A 23,700-nucleotide genomic window follows, 5' to 3' on the forward strand; every position below is an offset into this window, starting at 1 on the left:
TCTACTATCAAGCACACCCACATTTCTTTCTTTGGTGAACTCATGTTCAGGCTTGGCAGAATCAGTGTTTTTAAACACATTTTAAATAGTAGATATTTTCCCCAAGGAAAAAAAACCCAAAAATATTAGCCAAAGAAAGGAGACTATTGAAAAGGAGCAGCCATAAGAAGGCTGACAAGGAGTTGTGAAAGGAAAGTTAAGGAAAGATGTTCTACTTGAACTTCTCAAATTTATTTTGTGTTATGTCTGTTGAGGAGTGTCACAGATTAGTACTATCACCAGTGATAATTATTGTTGTCTGGTTTGATTGTAGCTTGCAGAGTGCCAAGTTCATGGGCAGCTCGTGTTCTTGAGGCTGTGTTGGCATCAGTGGTAGCACTGACAGGCAGGTGAGGTGCCCCATCAGCTTTTCTTATCCAGATCCCTCTCTGGGAAATCTGCCCCATTACCAACTGCTGAACAGGAAAGAACCATGGAAGCAAACAAATGTGTGCTGGGATTGCACTTTAAGGAACTTGAGAGTAAAACCAACCTTTGAGTTTAAACTTTTTATACCATATAGAAGTAATTTATCTTTCAGCTAAAGAAAAGCAGATGCTGGAATGGAAATGCACATGAGAACACATAGAAACAGTTGTGAAAGCTGTATTTTTTTTTATTTTATATGTTTATTTTTACTTTTTCTTGTTTGTCCTGTATATTTTGTGTAGTCATAACAGAACAGAGCCATTAAAAATTCTACAAAGATATATTTTTAAAGGAAAAGGTGAGTAGAATAGAAGCTGTGAGAAGAGGCTAGTAGCAACAAAAGGCAGCATGAACAGTGAAAACGTTCGAATCAAAACCAAAGCAGAACAGAAGCCAGCGAACTCTTTTCAGTGTAACCCTTCAAAAAGCCCTCATAATTACTAATTATTCTGACATGTTTGTGTGGTGGGAATCTGTTCCTGGTGTGAATTCCAAAAGACAAGGATATTTTAAATGTTGACCTATTTCTTTCAAACACTGTGCCACTGAAGACAAATTACTGCGAGACCGTTGATAGCTGGGTATGCAAAGCTTGCAAGCCTTCGGTAAGAGAGAACCATTTTGCTGAAAATTTATTTCTGTTATGTTCAGCGGAACAATTCCACCTGCTCCATGCTGAAAGATTTAGTTTCATGTACATCTCTGACTGCAACAGAAATCAGCAGCTTGTAATCTTCATTTGTAATTGATTTGGGCTGTGAGGCTGTACACTTTAGGAAGCATAATTCTTTAGGTACCCTGCTGTCTCTGAATTCAGTTGGAGTTTGTCACTGGAGCCATCTGTCCTTTCAAGGAAATAGTAGTTTTAATCAATACCTCCTATATCTGTAGTGAATCTTGACTCCTCTGAAGTCAGTGGTAGCTGTCCTGGAGCCTGGATCACTTGAATCAGCACCTGAAAATGGTGCTTATAATCTACATCATTATATATATGTAGATATATTTATGTTACATATATATAAGTAAGCAAACACAAAGGGTGCTTATAGTCAGCTTCTATTAAAATATGCTTTCAAAAACAATAAGAATAACATTGTTTTATTGTATGTCCTGTTAGAACTAGAATGGTGGGAAGATAGTAAGAAAATTGTTGGTAGAACAAATTCTCTTTAAACTTCACCCTGTTGAAGATTAAAGATTTTCAGAGAAAATTAAAAGAATGACATAAAAATTATAGTCTAAGAGAAAGGATTTTAAGAAATCTATGCCTTCTTTATAAGGAATAATCCCAGTGCTCATGTAGTTTCAATTGACACGTGATTTATGGCTGTGAAAAGGAGTCTGTATAGCTCTTTCAAAACATAAAGTGAGGGAGTGGCATCCTTTGAGCAAAAACCTCTGGGGCTCTATCTGCTTAAGTGTTTCCTAAGTTTCAGCACTATGAGAATATGAGAATACTCTATTGTTAGGGGATTTTGGAGGCATGCCTGGATCAAGGAAGTACTTCCTCGTCATGCTGTTTCCTTTCCCAAACAATGTAAAAAATGGCCTTTTCAACCAAACATCTAGAGGTGGTCACTTTGTACATTGTCCAACTAGAGCACCACCATCGTAAGATAAACCATTCACTTGCATGAATGGCTCCATGTTATTGCTGCTACTTCCTTTTTATTTTCATGGTGATTTTGTTCTGATTTATGTATATGCATAGAAGCTCAAGCCCCTGTATGATTGTGTCATAAAACTGGCCAAGAAAGCACCAAGTTACTCCCCCCTGCTCACTGCCCTCAGTTTACATTCACTCGGGTGGCCTCACTACACTCCTCAGCTTTTCACATGCTCCTCTAAAGTGGGCTTGGTAGCATCTGATTAGGCAGAGGAAAAACACACCATACAAATAATGGATCACCACGCAAATAATGGATCACAGTGTCATTTTGCCCCACTGCTTTGAGTGTTCTGACTTTATTTCCAAACAACATTTCAGAGGAAGCAAAAGTAACTTCACATACATGTTCTGTTCTTGGTTTAGCCTTGCATGATCCAAAGGATATCTAATCTGAGGCACTCAAAATGCGTGGATTAGAGTATTAAGTGAATATCCCTAATTTAGTCCAGCATTGCTGCTCACACATTGCAACAACCATAGCAAAATATTTAGTGCCTGGATTCAGTGGAAAGAGTCTTTGTAAATACATTATAAATCTTTTAAATCATTTTAGTTTGGTTTGTAACCAATACTCAATGATTTGTAACCAAACTCACATTTGTTCTCTGTTCTCTTTGTTCTCTGTCTCAAGTTGCATATTTAAAATTACTTGGACGCAGCTATTATTTTATGACCTCAAGAAAGTGCTGAGACTATGCATTGTGTATATCTTGAGGAATGTCATGATTATTCTGTATACCAGAAAGGAGTAATTTGGAAAAAGACTTGGAAAGTCCCTTCGAAAACTTGGGAAAATTCTTGGTCTGTGTAGACTTGTCCAATGCGTAAATCACAAAATTAAGTTCATTCCCCTCTGTCACTGAATTTACACTTTGACAAACACATTTACAGGGACCACTTTTGCTCCAAAAATATGTAAAAAAAAAAAAAAAGATCAGCTTAAGGTGATTTTGTTTTGAAATGGAGTAAATTAATATTTTTTACCAACATGGTATGTTTGGAATAGCTCAGTAGAGTTGAGAGAAATTTGTCTTATTTTCTCTGACTTGCTCACAGATAAAAAGACAAAACTAGATTCATAATTTCTTACTATGTTTCCTCATGACAGCTTCATCCAATTTGCAAGTATTTGCTCTGTAAACTGTACAAATATATATTATGTTCATACTTATAGATATATAAAATTATTTAGAAATAAATACATGTGGCTTTTGATTAATTTTTCTTTTTCTGAAGCAAAACCCCGAAGAACTTGCAACTCCTTTTCAAGACAATCTTCTGTCCATAGTTTCATTAATTCTACTGAGAACAATGGCAGTTTTATAAAAATCATCCCTCTGGGCATGGGTTTAGTTGTGTTTTTTTTTTTTTTTTAATTTAGCTAATTTATTTTCTACACAAATTCTTTCTGTTGTTTATTTAGTGTCCTTTTAGTGGTCTTTGGCAGTAACATGGCTGCTGAGCTCATTCTCTCTTGCACCCTCTTTCCTGTTAACTCTGCTTGAGGTAGCAGTTGGTTGACTGAAGCATAATGGAAATAATCTAAGTTAATGCTGGGGGCTCTTAACATTTCCTCAACAAATAAGCAGCACCGTGTTGATAGCCTGTAAGTATTTTATAAGTGCAATTAAACCACAGTGATTGATTGGGCTGGGGTGAAAATCAGAATCATTTAGAACAGCAAATTCTTCACAGGGAAACCCTCACTAAATTAAGAAAACACACAAACGAAGAACAAAAATAAACCATTTAAGGAGTTCTGCTCCTATACCACATTTTCCTCATTTCTCAACCCTGTTTAGGAGCAACAGCTTGATCAAAGTGAGACCTTTTGTTTTGTCAGAATGCATCTTTTCTGTTGCTAATTTATTTGAGTGAAACACATTAGAGTTAACTGATCTAAAAGTTTAGTTGCTAAAAGTGGGGAAGGAAATCTGTGTCCTTTTTATTTAATCTCACATTTCTCTCCCTTTGCCTGGCTCCAGGTTACAAAATCTTGCACTTTTGTAGTACTTGTTGGATTCCTCATAGAACACATTCAATTCACTAAATTGCTGGAAAATTATCTATTTTTCTGCCAGGTTGTTTTTGTGCTGGTTCAGCACTGAATCAGCTTAACACAGAATCAGGTGATAACTACTGTCATTGTAAGGGAAAATGAGTGCAGGATGCAGCCAAGGTTGCAGCCTCCTCACTGGAGAGAAGGGAAGTTAAAAACAGAAAGGTTTTGTATTAATGAAAATATTTAATACAAAACTTGGAATTTAATGTATAATTTAGCATAGTGGTACTTGCTCCATAAAATCACTAGAGTGCTGTGCCTGTGAAAAATTGAATACCACTGCAATATCCATGTTGCCTAATTCAGTTCTGTCTGACTACTAGTTACTATTTTTTTTGCTTTTTTTTTTACTTCTAAGTTGTTCTTTATATAATTTTATATATGAGTAACAGTTGTGTTTGTTTTTTTAATGTAAGAACATACAAACACTCTCAATGGCTCTATACTCTTGGGTATCCATTACTTCCGAATGCAGACTACTAATATGAAGACGTGACTAACTAGACAATTAAGATACCAGCACTAATTATTGGTAATCCTATAGTCTAGCTGATTTCTACTATAAAATATTTTCAAGAACTGGCACACATCCTGTGCTTTTAAACAGAATGTAAAGATTTGAATACTACCTTAAGAAAATCTAGATGTAGACAGGATAGGGAAAGCTCCATAGGGGAAAACCACTTACCTTCCTCAGAGCAAATACACTTTAATAGAATAACTTTATTTCTAGTTAAAAAATGGCTTTGGTTCAACTACTTTTGATTACTATGAACATGTGAAGCTAAATTTAGAAGCACAGCAAAAGGCAGAAGGTAGGATTGACTTTGTATGCATGGCATAAAGGTTAGGCACTTGCAGCAATCAGAGTTTGACTCCTGAGGCTGTAAACTTTAGCAATTGCTTAAATAGATTGGTTTTCACTTGTGGATATTTTGCCTAAAAAAGTTCTCTAAGTGATAGTTTAAGTAATTCTAAACATAATGTTAACTGAGGTAAATGTATTCTGGTGAAAAAACCATAACATGGAACTCCAGAGGTGAACTGAATAATCAGTATGTACTGAAACTCATTTTCCTGCTTTTCACAAGACATGCAATTTTCTAAGACATTATTGTGTATTTGAAATTGTAAATAAAAGCATTGAGAAAAATTCAACCAGAAATGAAAATACCACTCAAAATAATTTTTTTTCCATAAACTTTTATTTTACCTTGAACAGAAAATTTTGCAAACCATCAATTACTGAGAATGGAGGGAAAAACCCTAGCATGTAACAGAGAGGCTTTGGTTATAAGTGCCATTTCTACAGCAGAGTTAAGCTATTGTAAACCAAACATCTTGTAGTAAGGTAAAAATATCCAGCCAAACTTTTAAGAATAACAGCAACACTGAAAAACATTTACATATAAACAACAGAGAAATATTTTCTAAACTTTTAACAGTCACTTTGCTACAATCCAAAGTGTTTAGTTCACATATCTATACATACAGACAGTCACTAAAACTTTTGTGAACCAACCACTTGTCCACAGGACCTGCCTAGACAGTTTGTCATCAATACGAAAGGTTTCTTTATATAAATAAGTCAATTAAACTTCACAGAAACTAAAAGAAACAATATAAAATTCCAACTGTAAATAAATCTGTACATTATGGTCAGTCTTATTTGTCTGAAATCTTGCACAACTTTAAAGTGTCTCTTTACAAAATGATGGCAAGGAGCAGCGTTAGCTGGAATGGAAACTCGAAGACTCAGACTCTGTAGAAACAGAAGAATGTCCTGCACGTTTGCCCTTTGAAAGAATCTTGAGGCTTGATCCTCTGCTAACTGATGTCAAGGCATTTTGAGCTGATGTTTTGAATTTGGCACCCAAGAAGGCATACAGAATTGGATTCAGGCAGCAGTGGAAGAATGCCAGGGCTTCTGTAATGGAGATCCATTTATGCACTATGGTCTCCAAGCTGCAGCGATGTCTGATGACTCCCAGCAGGATGAAGGTGTCAATGCTGATGCCAATATAATAGGGCAGCCAGCAGGCAAAGAAGGCGAGGATGAGGATAACTGTGGTCTTCAAGGCTTTGCGCTTCTGGTGGCCTTTGGAGTGGGACAGCTTGGATATGATAATACAGTAGCAAGTCAGAATTATTAGGCCAGGCAAGACAAGTCCTACCAAGATATGCTGGAATCTGAAGGAGATCAGCCAGTTCTCGTGAGGGTACATGCGATCACAGAGATACTTTCCTTCAACTTCACTGGTACTGGCAAAGATTATATCAGGCACTGTGAGAAGGAAAGCTGGCAGCCACACGCCTACATACACCACCTTCTCAGCCAACAGCTTTCGTGGTCGCTGGCTGTTGGTAGCATGGACTATTGCCAGGTAACGATCTAAACTTATGAAGGCCAAAATCAAGACACTGCTATAGAGGTTGACTGTGTAAATGACATGAACTGCCTTGCACAGAACATTCCCGAAGTACCAGCTTATGGCTGCATCCACAGACCAGAATGGCAAGGTGATGACAAAAAGGAGGTCGGCCACGGAGAGGTGCAGCCTGTATTTATCAGTCATGCTTCTTTGCTTCTTCTGGTAGCCCATAACGATAATAACCAATCCATTGCCGATTATTCCCGTTAGGAAGATGATGGAGTAGATTGTTGGCAAGAAGATCCGGTTGAAATCAGCATTCTCATGCTGAAAGCATGGCTCTTCGTAGTCTCCATAGTCACCTGAACCAATTTCATCCGTGCCATTTTCAGAAAATTCAATTAATAACCCAGATGACAGCTAAAAAAAAAAAAAAAAAGAGTAGATGTTAGCTCCTCTGCACAATCTTGCTCTGTATGACAATATGTGAAGAGTTGCCTGAAGAGTCTCCACTGTCACAAATGGGCAAACTTTTTGAAAACCAGATGGGAAAACACAGTGTTTACATATACATATATAAAATACACAGTAAATAAGAATAAGTTTAAAAACTTCTTTTGTCTTTCTCTGAGGAGTGAGACTTTGCTAAAGGCAGGGCACAAAAGAGCAGAGAAAGACAATGGCTACTCCCAGAAATATCACTAATTCTGGACACTTCGGTGCTCTAATCAGATGGACACTACAAATGGGAGAGCCCAGAAAGTGCCAGATGCGAGAGGTCTGTCCACGCAGAGCATGACCCATCACATTTAACTCTTACAATAGAGAGCTATAAAAGAAAAAAATTACTTAGAAATGCTGCTGCTCCAAAGTCCCTTGTCATTAAGAGGATGGGGTCAAGGAGAAATAGAGAACGTACCCTCGGCTGATGTAATAAAAGATAAATAATAGCAAGAATTCCCTGCTGAGAAGCAATTGACAGCTCCACACATGCAGACAAGGAAGAAAACCCCAAAGCCCATAAAGAAAGAAAGAAAGAGAGAGGTGACCTTAATCAGGGGAACTCAAACCCCGCGGAGGGTCACCACGATGGGCCACGTTCCCTCCCTTTGTTCCCCACCCTCTGCGGTTGCGGGGCAGGGGGTGAGCGCGGCCGGCGCGGGCTGCAGCCAGACGGACCGAGTGAGCACAGCGGTGGAAAAGGGAAGCGAAATTTGGTGAGGGCATGAAAGCGCATCAGGAAACCACCAACGGTTTTGGCCACCGCGCTAAAAGCAATGGTGGCGGGCGAGTGCCATCTGGCTATGAGCAGTTCCTCAGGTTTTCAGATTTTTGTTGTCATGCCCTGGGTCCCGCGGACCCCCGAGCTCCGCGCAGGGCGCGCCCGAGGGTCCCGCAGCGCTGCACACGCGGGCATTAACTGCGAGTCTAAAGCTGGAACTTCCCAGAGATCTCCTTTTTAGTACTAACTACTCCCGAGACCCCGTGGCAGAGGAGCTGCTTCAGGAAGAGTGGGACGCCGCCTCGTATCGCCCGGGGGAGCGGGCGGGACGGCCGAGCTCTGCCGCCGCTCCCAGTCCCACCGGCAGCCCAAGGTCTGGGCGCGCATCGGGGCAAAGGGATGACATTCCCTGGTCAGATCGCTCCAAACTTCCTCGCCCGATCCCCTCTTATCATTCCCGTAGCGCTAATTGCTCTGCCGGCGTTTTTCAGTCCACAAAGGTGCCACATGTCACTTGAACTGACGGCTGAGCAGCAGAGCCCGAGACAAGAGCGGAGTCCCGCAGCTGGAATTTGCAGCGGCTGCAGCTGTGCCAGGGTCCGAAGCGCTGCAGGCAGAGGCAGCAGCGGCCGGGGCTCAGAGCCCAGCCCTGCCCGTTCGCGCCCCGCACACCCCGCCGCTGTCCCGACCCCGCCGCCCGCAGCCTCCGCCGAGGGCACCTTTGTTTGCAAACAGCGCGCACATGGGCAGCCGGCCGCGCTCCCGGCACTTACATCCAGGCTGTCGAGGCTGCTGTCCATGCTCAGAGCCATCGGACGGCTCCGCGCTCTCGGGTTGCTGCCGCAGCCGCGCCTCTCGCAGTGACACCACTCGCCGCTGCTCCAAACACGCCCCGGCTCTTCTGGCGGGACGCGCTCTTATAAGTTCCCTAACTTAACCCCCGCCCCCGGGGCAGCCTCGTCTGGCTCCTCCCCGGCGGTGTCGCCGCGCTCCTGGGCTCCGGGCGGGCGCCTCGGGCCGCTCTTTGTCTGCCGCCCCGGGCATGGGAATTGCACTTGCCCGGCGCGCCCGCGGGGGCCACGCTCCTCACGGGGGAATTTGCCCCCCCTGTGATTGATGTGTTCATACAAGCGGGCTTTTGAATTTCCCCTCCAGAGCATTCTTTGAAGTGTGTTGTAGAGTCCCGTGTTGCCATGGGTACGCCGGGCGGGCTCCGAATGAAGTCACTGGTCCAGGAATCGTGGTGGAGGAGGAAGAGCAGAGGTCCTGTATACCATTCAAAATACTGGCAGCTCTGTCCTCAGAGTTGTCTCTACCCCCCTGATGAGGAGAGAGGGTACTGGGAGAGGCAGGGAGCAAAGGATGGTCCCTGCTGAGGGATGAGAGGTTCTACAAAGCTTTCAGGGGCTGCAACATGAGTGGGCTGCAGGTTGCCCTCTGAACTCCTCTGGCACCTGTGGGTTTGGGTGAGAAGTCTGATGATGATCTGTCTCAGGTAGCTGGATGATATTAAAAATCAACAAAAAAACCAACCAAAAAGCCCCCAAACCCTGAAATTATACATGTAGAATAAATATAGCAATCATAGAATAGGTTTGCAAGGAAAAACCAACCCAAATACAGAGACAAATAAAACAGAATAATTTACTTCCTTTACAGTTGTCCCTGGGGTCTCAGTACTGTTGACATTCATGCAGACAAATGAATTTGCGGAAAAGATTTTGATTAGAATAGTGTATCGTGTGCGTGTGTCCTCTAAGTTTTACAAATTCACAACAAAAATTTATAGTGAGTAATTATATTGGGAATAATTCATTCAGTTATATAGATTTACTCTTTACACTTGGAATTTGGAGTGCAGAGAAGAAGAAGCGAGAGAATATTCTTTATGTAATAACAATCTGCTCAAATTACCCTGGTAGCCTCAAGGGATGATAAGAGTGAAAGTCTGATGAAAGTTTGATTCTTAAATGCCACTTTTAGTAGTTTACATGCTCCAAATTAGTTAAAACACTGGTTTCAGGTGCAAATATTATTTTCAAGTATTTGACAAGGGTTACTATCTTACTCTTCCCCTAACACCGCTAGAACTCTTTCTCACACACTATGGAGGGTATGAGTTTGGTTATGATTAATAACCAAATAATGCTTATCTTTAAACACATGGTATGTAAGGTATGACCTATAATGTGTTTGTGCACTTTAACTACATTATAATTTGGTAGTAATTCATATTTTGTTAGCAGGTCTGGAATATCATGTACAAGTTGCATTAGAAGTAATTGTAATTGCTGATAACTCAGGAATTACCAGTCTTCAGGAAATTCAATATCTACTTTGAGTTTATATGCAGAAAAATCGGAGTCATACAATGCTAGAACTCTACAGAAATAAAAGATCTTCTTCTGAGGCTCCGTATTTAGATACTAACCCTAAGCTTATGATATCATAAATCTTTAAAACCAAATGTGACAAAATTATAATTTTTGCTATTCATTCCTTATTTTCCATAGAATCTGTGATACATTCACTACTTTTTAGAAACACAAATAGGAAAACACATTCCCCAAGTCATCACAGATTGTGCAGCACATTAGATGACCAGGCAGATAAATGAGCAAATGGAGGATTTTTGTATACAAATGAGTAGGATCATGTCTAAATAATCATCTTTCACTCATTCATTCATGGAGGATACACAACTCATGGCACCAGCAATTGCTGTGCAGTTTTCAGCAAGGATATGGTGCTGGAAAGGCTCTCCAGCCTGCTCAACTTGCAAACCTGTGAACCAGATTTTCAGAAATATGCACATTGAACAGGTGCTAAAAAACCAATCAGGGCATGGAGCTGCACATAGGGGAGGTGAGCTTTTAGAAAAGATTGGTTTCTACCTTGCCAGAAATTCATATGGGTGACAGATGTATTTTTTTGAGAAGTATTCTCATCTTGGAGGGGCTTAGATGATTAAACACGGCTCCTTCTCTTAGTGTGCAGTGCAGGACATTAAAATATGCTTGTAGCACAGGTGATTTGTGGCAATGGCTGCAGATGAGTAAAAGATATATAACATGACATAACAACATAACATAACAACATATAACATAACATAATATAACATAACATAACATAACATACATAACATAACATGTATGCAAGCCCTAGAGCTGTTTGACAAGTTACTCTTTATTGGGATGGGTAGCATGGAGTACATTGATATGTGGGGGGGATGCACAGAACTGTGAGTGTAGTTACATCCTAAGCAGACAAATGTTCTCACAGCTCCATTTTACTGTGCAGATAGACGTGTAACAGCAGAATATATGATGTAAAAATTGATTATGTTAATTAATGAGATGTGGGACAATCACTCAGTTATTTGTGTTCATAGGTGGCCTGAGAAATTTGGAAGTGAGGAATGGTACACTGGATTAGCCCTGAAGCATGGTAGTGCTGAGTGGAGGGAAATTTGGGGATTGATGCCTGATCTGATGAGATGTCACTGAGGCTTGTTTGGATGAAGGTCCTCTAAAACTGTCATTCACACTGCTGCTTTGTTATCTATGATCTCTTTTGTTTCCCCTATCAGAAAATCCATGTGAAAACTTCCTTTGTTGCACAGAGGACCATCCAGGGCAAGTTAATGATTTCCAAAGTGATAAAAGAAGGGAGCTGTTTCTGCAGAGCATGTAATTCAGAGTCAGCTACAAATCTTCTTGAGACAGAGCTAGCAAATAGCAATTTCCAAGCTTATGTTTTGCATTACATGTTTTTCTGGTCACAGAATTACTGTGAAAATCAGACGCTTCCTAACCCATGTAATACATGTTTTTATTACTGAAAACACGCCTTCTAAGAGTCAAAATCCTACATGTTCTTACACTGTTATACTAAAAGTACAATCCCTCAGGCTGTGAATCATTAACCTATTTTTTTCTTCTAAAAAGAGACATAAGTGCTTGTCGTGTAAGCCCAAAGTAGTTACTAACAAACCTTTCTAATGGTAAAAATGCTCTTTTGATTCAGCATACACAGAAGTAGAAAAATAAATTGCATTTTATTTAACCAGAACCCTATAAATGATTTGCTTAATCTGAGGGCTTCACAAGTGCCTTTAACAAAGTAAACTTTTCACCAATAAAACTTTGATGAGACCATATCCTGTGGGCAACCCCTGATACAAAGGAGGTTTGATCTTTGGTTTGTGTGATATATGAATACCACCATGTATTAATTACAGTGGTGTATTAATAATTTCTTTGGGTTTTTTTTTTTTTTTGCATTAATAGAGCTATACTTTCAGGAGACATATAACCAATAATATGGCTGAAATTACTGTACTATAGTAGGAAGTGAATAATTTTTCAAATATTCACTGATTTTCTGTGTCCATGTCAATTCCAGTAGTGGAAGGCTTCTGAAAGTGCAGTGCCATCCAAAAAAAAGAAAATGTGCTCAGGAGCTGCAAGACATCAACTTTGAGTAGTGGATTTTTCTCTGCTATAAAGTATTCCAGGGAACAGATGCTGTGGATTTGCTGCTAGACGAAAAGTGGCTTCCTGATAAAACTCAGAAGTTTATTACAATACACTGGATTGACTTAATGACAAATGGGTCTTCAAGTGGCCTGAAGTTGTATACATGGAGAGGAAAAGGATATACTCTCCCTTTTCCATCTGATCTTTCTGTTGAAGTGGGAAAGGTATCAATCTTACGCCTGTTAGAATGGTTACAAGCGGTTTGCTGGGGTTGGGTTTCAGTTAATGGCTTTCTTTGCTCTTGGTTCTCAAAGCTGCCTTTCTCCATTTCTTCCTGCCTGTGCTGCAGTGGAACAAGCCTACCAACTGTTACTCTGATCCTGGAAGGAAAGTGTCTGCCCGATTTACAGGCAGGGTGCCACCTAAACTTGCTAATTTGAAAGCAGAAAGACAAAATAAAACCTGCAAAGGATCAGGACATATCTGTCAATTAGTAGCAGGTTACATTGCCACAGAAATAAGTCCCTGTATGAAAGGAATGATACTAGAGTATCAGAACAAAATTAAAGGAAAAACCTTAATGTCAGGATAAGGCAACAAAAGTGTTATCAGCACAAACCCCAGATTTCTTTATGTTTCCTTTTAACAAGGACAATTTATTTCGTTTCCTTTAAGTATTTCCACAAGGCCAATATGTCTAAAGTCAGCACAGAAAAGTCAGCATGAAAAAAAAGAAGTGCTGTCCTCTAAAAAGAATCATAGTGACTCTTGTGTTTTAATCCCACCTCCATCTGTGGCCTGCAGCAAATCACTTAACCCTCTGACTGTGTTCAGCCAACTGTAAAATGGGGATAACAATACCTACTTACCTACCTCAGAGGAGACTTGTAGGGATTAATTGGTTGATGTTTGCAAGGCACTTTGAAGACAGAAAGTGCTTAATTTAGAGCCTGTTGAAATTATTGGTGACACTGATCAGCTAGAATTCAAAGGGGACCAAACTCATTAAGGTTCTGATCTTCCTCCATTTGGCTATGTTTATGGGTTAGCAAATCTCACTGCATGCAGACGGTTTATTGTTTGTTTGGAGGCAGAGTAGACTCGAAAGATGCTTTGACCAATTTTGTTAATCCTTTTAAAAAACATGTCTTCATTTGCATATCACTGAAGCTGAAGGGTTTATCTTTGATGATTCTATAGCAGAACACTTCTGGAGACATGTTTTTTTCCAGAACTGTGGTCAGATCAAAATTATGAAAACAAAGTAAAGCCTCCCTAATTATATGATAAGTAGTTTCTTTCCTATAACCAGACAGGATTTTGGCTTTCAGAATATTTAGATAGATTTCTGTTTAGCTGTGATATAGATACGTTTCTTATTATGTTCTTTTATGTTGTAAAATTCTATTAGAAACTTGCTTCAGTTCTGTTTAAATTGCTAAGGATAGGATTTGCTTCTGGGAATCCATGGTAAGAGCATGCTATATCTCAAGAGCATATGGATAAATTAGATAACCTGTCCAGCTATTCATTCATACATCAGTATTTGCCAAATGTCATGATTTCTTGTAGATAGTTTTAGAAACACAGTTATATCTGGGACTGGCCATTGCTGCTCCTGCCTGTGAAAACAGGACTCAGCTACTTGGAGACTAATAAACTGATCAGGGCCCTGAGCGTCCTGGTCTAGCTTTGAATCCAGAGGCTCCTAACAACCTGAATTATTCAATCACTCAAAATGCCTCCATCAGACAGACCATGTCGTCATGCCTCTGCTATTAGCAGTGCCCAGAATTATCCAGATCAAAACACTTCCCCTTATATTTAATTACATTGAATGTGTTTGCTCTACACAATGGAAATGGCATTTTGATGTTGAGTTTCCGCCCTGACAGTTTTTGATCAATCTTTACTTGAAATGGTGTCTGTGGAATTGTGTGCTTGGGATGTAGCAAAGTATGCTAGTGTGTGCCATGTTTTCTTTATCATTTTCACACATTCCTTCTTCTTCTTTCCTTTGGATGCCATAGTAGGCATTTATTTTTCACACGCTGTGAGCTTTTGAGCTTGTTGAAATAATTTACTTACCTCATTTGCCCACTTGTCTACAAAGTGGCACTGAAAGCAGAGCAGGAGCAACCACTCTTCCTGTTTAGATCAGTTTGGCATCTGAAGTTCAGTAATGTTTTAGTTTTATTGCATCAGCTTTGAAGTAAAGTCTGAACATGTGGGTGCTGAATGTCAGCTCAGATACTTTTTTTAGAATCCAGGATTACTCCAGGTTCAGTAAGCAGGAAGGTTGCCCAAATTCAGTGATGATTCCCATTGTTTCTTTCTTTTGGATCTCTCCTCCCACTATTTTCCTGAAAATTCACTTTAGAATTCCAAAATTCCAAGCAATTCTTTTTTTTTTTTTTTTTACTGTTAGAAACCAGGTTTGCCATATGCAGTTGAGATATGTGCAGGAATGAGACTCGGCTCATGTTTTTTAGTCAGTCCTTCCTACCTGGGTAATATAATTGACAGCATTAGCTCAGTAACTGGGATGTCTGTTGAAAACATGACCAAATATTTCTAAAACAATAAAAAAATCTCCATTAGACGATGCCAAATTTTTGGTCCTGCTGCCAAGTCCTCTATATACAATACTTGGTGAAATACCATGAGTAAATACCCATGTACAGCCTGATATATCCTTTTATTTACACCCAAATATAAGATGTAGATGGAGAGCTGTAGGAATATTTATGGCAGGTAAAGTCCTTTCTCTGTTCATTAATTGCCAGTGAAATGAGCATGATATTACACGCTCATTATTTTGAGCTGATTTTTATGAATAGTGATATTTGCTCTTGCTGGTTTGAAAATTTAGTAGGTAAGATTTGAGGCCTAATCTTTGTAAATAATCACTGTAGGATTTCTTCTCAGTCATTAGATGACCAACCTTTTGAAAGGAAGAGTACTGCTTGAAGAAATTATTGGATGTTGAACCTCTTTTTCTGGTTTAATGGGGAGGGAAATCCAATTTTCAGGGTATCTCTTACCACATAAAGAGTCATATGATACAGAGCTAACCTCTTACAACTGATCTTGCTAAACTTTCATCTTGCTTGTTCAAATTCATTTTTAGGAAGTGGAACAGGCAACTTTAGACAAACCTTATGCTGAACAAGTCATCATCCCCATGATTTCCATAATGGCTGGAGCAAAGACTTTACAAACATCACGGTGTGTGCTCTGGCTGATTTGGCAGAAAAGTGACAGTGTGCTAATGCCTGATCCAGGTCAGATCCACAGGGAATTGGGACTTTAGCACCAAAATGGGGAACTGTGGAGACCTCACCTCTACAAGAGCAGTTGAGGCAGAACCCTTCAGGAGCATGAAGAATAGAAGATGAGCACCCTAGGAAATAAAGGGCATTAAAAATCTCTTACTGTCTTTTCCTTTTACACAAGAAGGAGAAATGCATTTGGCCTGTACATGGACCTTAAGGTGAAATAGCTCTGTTCCTCCCTGCCAGGGAGAGGAAAATTTACCATCTGAGCTCAGACGAGCTCTTTTTTCCCCCAGTCTCACCAGACTATTGCAAACATCACAGAAGCATCTAGAAGCTTAGTTGTCATGAATAGATTTGGTCATGTGTGCATGGGAGTTCACGCTTCAGTATGCCTAGTTATGCATCAGGATACATAGAAAAAAACCATCTTCCCCAAACCTACATATAAACAGAGAACAGGTGAATGTCAGTGGAGAAGAAAGGAAAAACACCATCCAGACAAACTGCTTCTGTGTTTATGTTTATCATCACCCCCGAGGGACATCTGAACGCAAGAACAGGGAGTGTAGGAAATCCAGTACTTAAGAGTGATGGCTCCAATTTAGCTTAATTTCACACTTCAAAACTTTTTTCATTTAAAACTGTAGTCTACAATCCTGCTCCTTCATTCATGAGTTCAGTGCAACTGAATATGGGAAGAAAAATTTTAGTCCCTAAACACTCAATTTATAGATGAATTTGCTATTCTAGAAATTTGGCATTATTTTAAGCAGATGGTTCTATATTTCTGAGGTTATTTTTCAGTAGTGAGTGAATATTGTAAAAAACATACAAGAGGGGAATTCTAAAAATACTCCTAGTCTGTTTAGGACAGCCTGTACCAAATTATATTCGATCTTTTTTTTTTTTTTTTAACGTATAAAAACAGGAAGAAGCTTTGCTACTTCTGAGGACCCTGACGAATGTTTCTACCTGGCTCTTTCTAGAAAGATCTCTTCAATTGCCAAGCAGGGGTCACTGTAACCATGGATACTTATACTCCATTTCCCCCATAGTTTTCTGTGAAAAACTTGGTAGGATGCCCAGTTTAAACCACATTTTGAGTTAGGTAATCATAGGCTCACTCTGTTCTTAGGCATTGTGGTTTTAAGTGTTCAACGGCTCCTCTGTGGTTTGAAAGCTCTGTTTTTTATTCCCTCTTCTTTTCTAAGCAAAGAAGATGTTAAAGCAAAGTTGCTTGATAACATTTATTCCACCAAAATAATATCTCTTGGGAAGGTTTGATTGCTGTGTGGTTTAAAACTGAAAACCACTCAGAAACCACCTTAGCATCATGTTCAATGCAAAATATCTAACATTTTGCTGCATCTGGAAAGAGAATGTTCAATTTCTGGAATTTGTCAACATACACTTAGGAATCAAGAAAGACTTGATCTGTTTTCAACATGTGTCTTACAAGTCAGTCATAGAAAGATTTCTAAATGCATTTCAGTGAAAAGTGGAATACTTATTTATCAGGAAGTGGCCTGTCAACCCTCCTTTACTGCTTTGATATAGACCTACAGAGGATCTAAGGTTGGTAGGAGTGATGTAATCCAGCTGACGGGGGGAAATAATTGTAGATTTTTCTCACCTTTCAAAAACACTGGAGCTGTTGAATAAATGGACAAAGGCAAAGATACCCAATATGAATGAGAATGAATGAGAAGATGGAAATTGAAACTGCTCTGCTGGATGTGGAAGCAAAGCTCAAGAAGATCAGAAGAACCATACCAGCTCCATCAAATTCTGAAAGGACTATCTTAAGTCTTGAAAGTCTGGAAAGTAGCTTGGTTAGTTTTTAATAAATCTGTCAAAACCAGGACCAAGTTATGTGACTGTTGCAGGCAAATGCACAGCCTACATTTGAAAAGAAGAACATGGCTTTCTATTGCTTTAGTTGTCTTACTGGTGTGCAAAGCATTAGAACAACCTCTGGTGGGAAGAATATTTTAAAGTATGGAAATAAATGGAAAATAGAGCAAAAAGGAAGTTGAATTTAAAAAGGTATATTGTAGTAGGACTACTTAATAGCTTTTATTGATAATCACTCTTCTAGGCAAATGAAATACAGTAGGTTCCACTTGTCTGGACCTTAGCAAAGCATTTCATGGGATGCTCTTTAAGCGCTGACAATTTGTTAAACTAGACTCTGAGAATGAATACAATGCATCTAATACGAAGGATGACATTTATAAAGGAAAATGAGTGATGGCACTGGAAGGCAACCAGTAGGCTACTGGAAGGCAACCAGGTGAGCTCTTCATCAGTGGAACAATGATTGCTCTTACTGTTTTGCATTAGCTTTGGTACAAAAAGTAGTTAATTACTGAAAGTCACTGCTAGTGCAAAATGAGGTGCCACTGCTGTGGTTGGGATATCCTCAGACCTGATGGAAGTGGGAACACACAAACACACAAATAGCCAGTTGCAGGATGAGTCTGAATTTCTCCCATGCAGCTGAGAAAGCTGCATTGCTCATTGAATGCATCAAGTAGGGTATTCTGAAGGGAGAAAGAAGTACTGAAGGGAGAAAGTACTATTGCTGCCAAACAGAACACTGAAAAGTTGTCTTCCGGAATATTTTTTACAATTCTTAAGAAGAAAAATGAATTCAAATGGAATAGGTGCAGAGCAGGATGATTGGGGTGAAATGTAGAATGGAGAGCTGCTCCAGTGAGAAGAGACTGAAAAAGATTCTTTTCATCACTTCACAAAAGGGATGTTGAAAAGGACAATGAAGCAGTAGACGTCTGGAAAAGAAAAGAAATACTGGGACCAGTATTGGCACACAAATGACTGGATGTAATACCATGGTGAATACACACCGTAAAAATATGAAAAACTTGTTAACTGTCAGAGGAATGAGCTTTCAAAACAGTTTCCCCATAAAAGAGGATTTTACCCAATTGACTGCTTTGACAGATTTGTTGGGATTGTTGACCCTAGATCAGTCTTATTATCCTAGGTTCTGATCTGAAATTCTGTTCCTTTAATAGGTGCAATGTCTGTAAAATTTAAAATATCACATACCTGATGATTACAGAATGTAAGCATTTGTTTACCTTTATACTATGCATTTTTGTTAAATTCAAAAGTTTATGCCATTTTCTTTTGGGTTTCAGGAGCTATTAGGGTAGCAAGGTAAGTTTTATGTGAGATGGAAATAGCTGCTGAGAAAGTATCCTTCTGGTGCCTAAAGACAAAGCAGTATTGAATAGTTCATAAAATCTTGATCTTATTCTAAGGGAGAAGCAATTTTCAGCCACAAATGTCAGATTTTAGTGTCCAAGGTATGCCAGAGTTGGGGAGCAAATCTCTGTTGACCAATACAATAACAACTGCTCATGTCAAGTGTATTTGTACCTTGAAAATATGTATCTTAGAATAAAATCAGTCATGTTCTGTACTGCTGCTTATCACAAGAATTCAATCAAAATCATTGATTTGGTAGTTTCTGACTGATGTGTGAGAACTGCTATTGTAGAGAAGATTCAAGAAAGGCAAGTCAAACACAAACAATTCAAATTTTATGAACAAAAGAGGCAGAAGGGCCTTTCCATCATCTGTCTTACTGCCAGTGGAAGGTGGTTTCCTCTAGGAAAGGTAAAAATCAAAGGCAAGAAGAGGCAAGTAAAAGCAAAATGTAAACATACAGAGCCAGAACCTGGGGGTCAGGAGAAGGTCAGTGCCTGACATGGTAAAACCAAGGTTTAATTGTGTTCTTAGACTTTGATTTTTAAATTAGTACCCCACTAAGAGAAAGGCTGCACTCTAAACAGCAAATACTTTGAGTGCATTATGGTAGATATTAGGCAATGCAACCATAATCACAAATCCTTTAGAAAATTGGTTTTGTTAATTATGGTAGCTTGGATGCTACCGGAAGATATCTTTTAATTTTAAATACTCTGTAGAATGTGAATACTCATTTGTGTCTGTTCTAATAAATTGGATGTACACAATGAAATAGAAGTAATGTAATAAAACAACATCTTGTCTTTACTTCTAGGTAATATCTAGTTTGATTGCAAAGCAAAACTCGTGCAACTTCTTACACCCCAGTCAGGGACAGATGGACAAGAAATGGCAGTGAGTGTTTAACTGGCCTCATGCCCAGTCTTTAATGTAAAGTCCTTGAAAAAGCTCTCAGTTCTGGGTAACAAAACACTGGCAAGTCTGCTTGTGATTCTTTGTAATATTCATGACACGGAAACCACTTCCCATGTAGGTAGTTTCCATCTCAGAGAGATAACTTGTGAGCAGGGACCACAGAATAAAACTTAAAAGGCAGTAAGCATCATGGGAAGGGATAAAAGGGAAATGTGAAAATAAAATTGTATATTCAATGTTTTGCATGTACAGTCATCCCAGAACAGCTTGTTCAACACAAAATATCATACATGAAATAACAGAAGGAGGAATATCAGCTCAATAATTTACTTGCAAGTGCTGGTACTAGAGGTGTAATCTTCCCAGAAACCAGACTAATTTATGCATCAGCTTCTCACAACAGTGATGTGGTCAGTTGTGAAAGGAGAGTGGAGCCAAGCACAACTGGGATCCTGCTGTTGTCCCCAAGGTGGAGAAATCACCTTGATGGCAACAGCTTTTTATTGTGGAATGAGGGCTGCTTCAGGTTAAACAGTGAAGAGAGTGAGGACAGCAAAGAAGAAAGACGAACAATAAGTTCAGAAGAAGCAAATAAATAGGAGCAGAGACAGTGGGGTCACCGAGGGACAAGAGCATGAAAAGATGCTGACAGATGAAGTTGATTGTCCCTCTTTTTTATTTTCAGTTGTCACAAAACCATAGAAAAGCAACCTTATCCTGGTGCATGGGAAGAGGTGAAGATTTCTCAGTCAAGGAGCAGGTCTGCTTGAATTGCTGCAGGCTGAGCAGAATGACAAATGAAAATGGAGACTAAAATGGGGGCCTTAGGGGAAATTTGTCCTAGCTCAGTACAGACAGGGATAGTACCAGAGTTATACAGACTTATTTATCATCCAAGGGAAAAAAGACAAGAGAAAATAGAGAAAATAATGGACTTACTTACACTTTATTTTGGTGAGAAATATTTTAAATACAAATAGGCAGACACAAAGTTCTTTAATAATACATGTTGATGCCTTTGTGGCTGTGTCTACTTTAAAAGGAAAGGAATGCAATGTGTGTGAAAGTGTAAGATTGGCAGCTTTCAAGACAAGTAGAGCACAACAAGTAGAAGTCAAGTACAGATGATGTTATCATTTCCATCTCTTGCTGTTAAACAGCAAATCTCTTTGTTTGTCAACCATGTTATTATTAAAACATCTAAAATGTATTTTTAGCTCTAACAAATAGCAATTTTCTTTCTACTACTGTTAAACAGGAAACTTTTGTGGGTTATTCCTGTGATTTCTTGCTTGCATATAGAAGAACATGTACACAGTCTCTGCCTTTTGAATTGTGCAATGGTGTGGAGGGGAGAACTCTCCTTTTAACTATAATAGAGGACAACTTGTAGCATATTCCGCGCTGAACCACATGACAAAGGACCAAAATAATCACCAGAACAACTCACCAAAATAGCATTTTATCTGCTCTGATTGCAGGATCTCCATAGATGGAGGGCTTTGTTTTTTGTAGAGCAGTGCTATAATAGCCCTGAGAGTCCCACTAGTTTCATTGCTAACCATGAGGACCTACCTACATAATAAAAAGAGTTTATTTAGTTCTTTCCCTGCAGTAGTCAATGGGGTGTCACTCAGGTCGAAGTGTAAGATGGGGCCACTTGTCCATTAGGAAGTGGAATGAAACCACTAATTCATTTTATGTAGACTACAAACCAGCTGCCAGACAGTAATAATTTTCAGTCAGAGCTGACCTGGGGTAGATTTAACAAGTGACCTAGAAATGAAAAGCTGGGTAGGCAACTGTAAATCCCCTGAGTTGTTTGAAAAGGCATGCCTCTAAAAGATTTAGAAATGTATAATTTAGTAAGGGACAGACAGTATGTTTTAATTAATATGCTTGTACTTTTCTAGGTTGGATTTTCTTTTCCAATTTACTTGATACTGTAATTGATATTGGCAAAGAATGGGTGTAAAATATTATTTCCTAAGAATAGTTACATTTTGTATCGACTTTACATGTAATTGTATTTAACCCATGAGCAGGAAAGTAATACAGAATGAAATTCCTGGAGGGCAGATTTGCATTTATGAAAATGAGCGACAATGCTGTGAGTAAATGCAGTGCATTTTGAAATCACTAAAATATATCTTTGGTTGTCCCTGTCAGGGGAGGTACCCAGGAATGAGTAATGAGACTCTTCAGGGCAAGGGCCCGGGCAAAAAAAAGCTGACACTGTTAGTTCTGAACAAACATGAATAACAGGGGGGCAAATTATAAAATAATGAATGGCCTAGAGAAAACAGAGGAGGAGCTTATTGTCTTCTAATTTTACAAGACTAAAATAAGGGGACAGCCAATGAACTTAATATAGATGTGACCTATTGCTCTTTGGCTGAGGAAGTCACACAGCTGGTGTGCCTGAGAGTCAGTGGCAGAGGGAGGTCACTGCCCTGGCGTGTTGGGAGCACTGCTGCGATTTTCAGATTGCTGAACCTGAAAATGGACAGGGATTCCAGAAAGGAGGAGATGCTTGTGAGAATATTGTATATATCCAGAACAATTACAATCTGTAATATCTGCTCCCATAGCAATAAGTTTCAGGCAGAAAAAGGATAGATGGCTATTGCCTTTTTTTTCTTGTTAGGGTTAATCTTCTGATGTCTTAGTTCCCTAGGCTGGGTCATTGTGGAATTGTTGCCCGTAAAAGGGAAATGGTGGGATTATATTGCCAGGATCAAGACTGACATTAGTGGGGCCAGCCATTAGATCTTCTTTCCAGTAATGTGAAAATGCATTTTGAGAGGTCCATGGAAAATATAATGGCTGGGATGAGGGGAAAAAACAAAACATTTATCAGCTGGGTGGGGGGGTGGTTGCATTTTCTCCTGCTGGCCACTGACAAATGAAGGTAATATGTGCTAGGGCCTAATGCAGTGTAGAAATTCCCATATTTCTATTGACATAAACCACAACATTTTAATTTACCTAGAGAGAAACTACACTCCAGTCCTTGCTACACAGAACTTGTCAGTCGAGGCTCCAGGGTTTTGATAATGGCTCTACTTTTCATGCGCTGGATCACTCCAGGCAAACCATTTCCCTGCTACTGCTGCAGCTTAATGCTTTTTGAAAAGAAGATAACACATTGTGTACTTGACTCCAGGAAAACCTTGAATACCAGAGGATCTCGTAGCATATTGGCTGAGTTAGGAAACATGCATAAGTTAATGTTTCTTCAGTTAGGCTGTTGGGTTTTTTTTTAGGAGGAAAAAAAAATCCAAAACAACCCAAAACCAACGACCAGCTTTGGGTTTGATCTGTTGATAAAGTGACCTCAAATTACCTTACACTGACTGTGGCAATACTGTGCCTAAGAAGAGGAGACACTACAAGTGTGGCCTGCCTGACCCTCTGTCACACTCACAAAGTCACCTTATAAGCCCCTCAGTTTCCTACAAGGCATTACTCTCCAGAGGCTGACCTTGCACACCTTTCACCTCTACTAAATCAAGGTGATCTGTTGTCTTATTCCATGTCTGTCATGGTACTATTCTACTCATTTTCTGAAATTGCAAGATGTACAAAATATTTTTCTTTTACTTTCAGCCAGCAAGAAACTTTTAGCCGTATTTTGGGCTATTTGATGGAAATATTGAGCTTTGCAGTTTTCCCCATAGATGGTGAAGTTGCTGACCTCTATTGAAAGAGTTTGTGGGATAGATGCTGAGCCATTTTTGTCTTCTGCACACCTAAATTTTGCTCTTGATGTTGACAGTTTCATAGTTCCACTAGGATAGAGCTGTCATCAAGGGAAGTTGAGATCACACAGCATGAAATGGTCCCTCATTTAAACGACACTGAAGGAGAGCTTGGACATGGAGAACAAATAATTTAACCTAACTGAATGCCCCAGAGAGAGGAATGGAGAGGACTGAATATACAGATGATGATGGACTTCCAGTGGTTTGCACTGGTTTGAAGGTTTAATGAAATATG

General features: G+C 39.4%; 1 protein-coding gene and 1 long non-coding RNA gene across 3 annotated transcripts in view; one reads left to right on the forward strand and one right to left on the reverse strand.

Annotated features, from left to right (window-relative positions):
• Positions 1-23,700, forward strand: part of LOC146434914 (uncharacterized) — a 74,574-nt gene that overhangs the window by 36,416 nt on the left and 14,458 nt on the right. The window lies entirely within an intron of this gene.
• Positions 5,386-8,714, reverse strand: CXCR4 (C-X-C motif chemokine receptor 4). Its single transcript, XM_085067121.1, has 2 exons — positions 8,567-8,714; positions 5,386-6,991 (listed from the first exon to the last, which is right to left on the reverse strand). Exons 1-2 carry the CDS (start codon positions 8,603-8,605, stop codon positions 5,930-5,932), a joined length of 1,101 nt encoding a protein of 366 aa, XP_084923247.1. The 5' UTR covers positions 8,606-8,714; the 3' UTR covers positions 5,386-5,929.

Source organism: Lichenostomus cassidix, chromosome 7 (assembly GCF_008360975.1).
Source record: "Lichenostomus cassidix isolate B80296 chromosome 7, HeHo_3.0, whole genome shotgun sequence".
Taxonomy (NCBI): Eukaryota; Metazoa; Chordata; class Aves; order Passeriformes; family Meliphagidae; genus Lichenostomus; species Lichenostomus cassidix.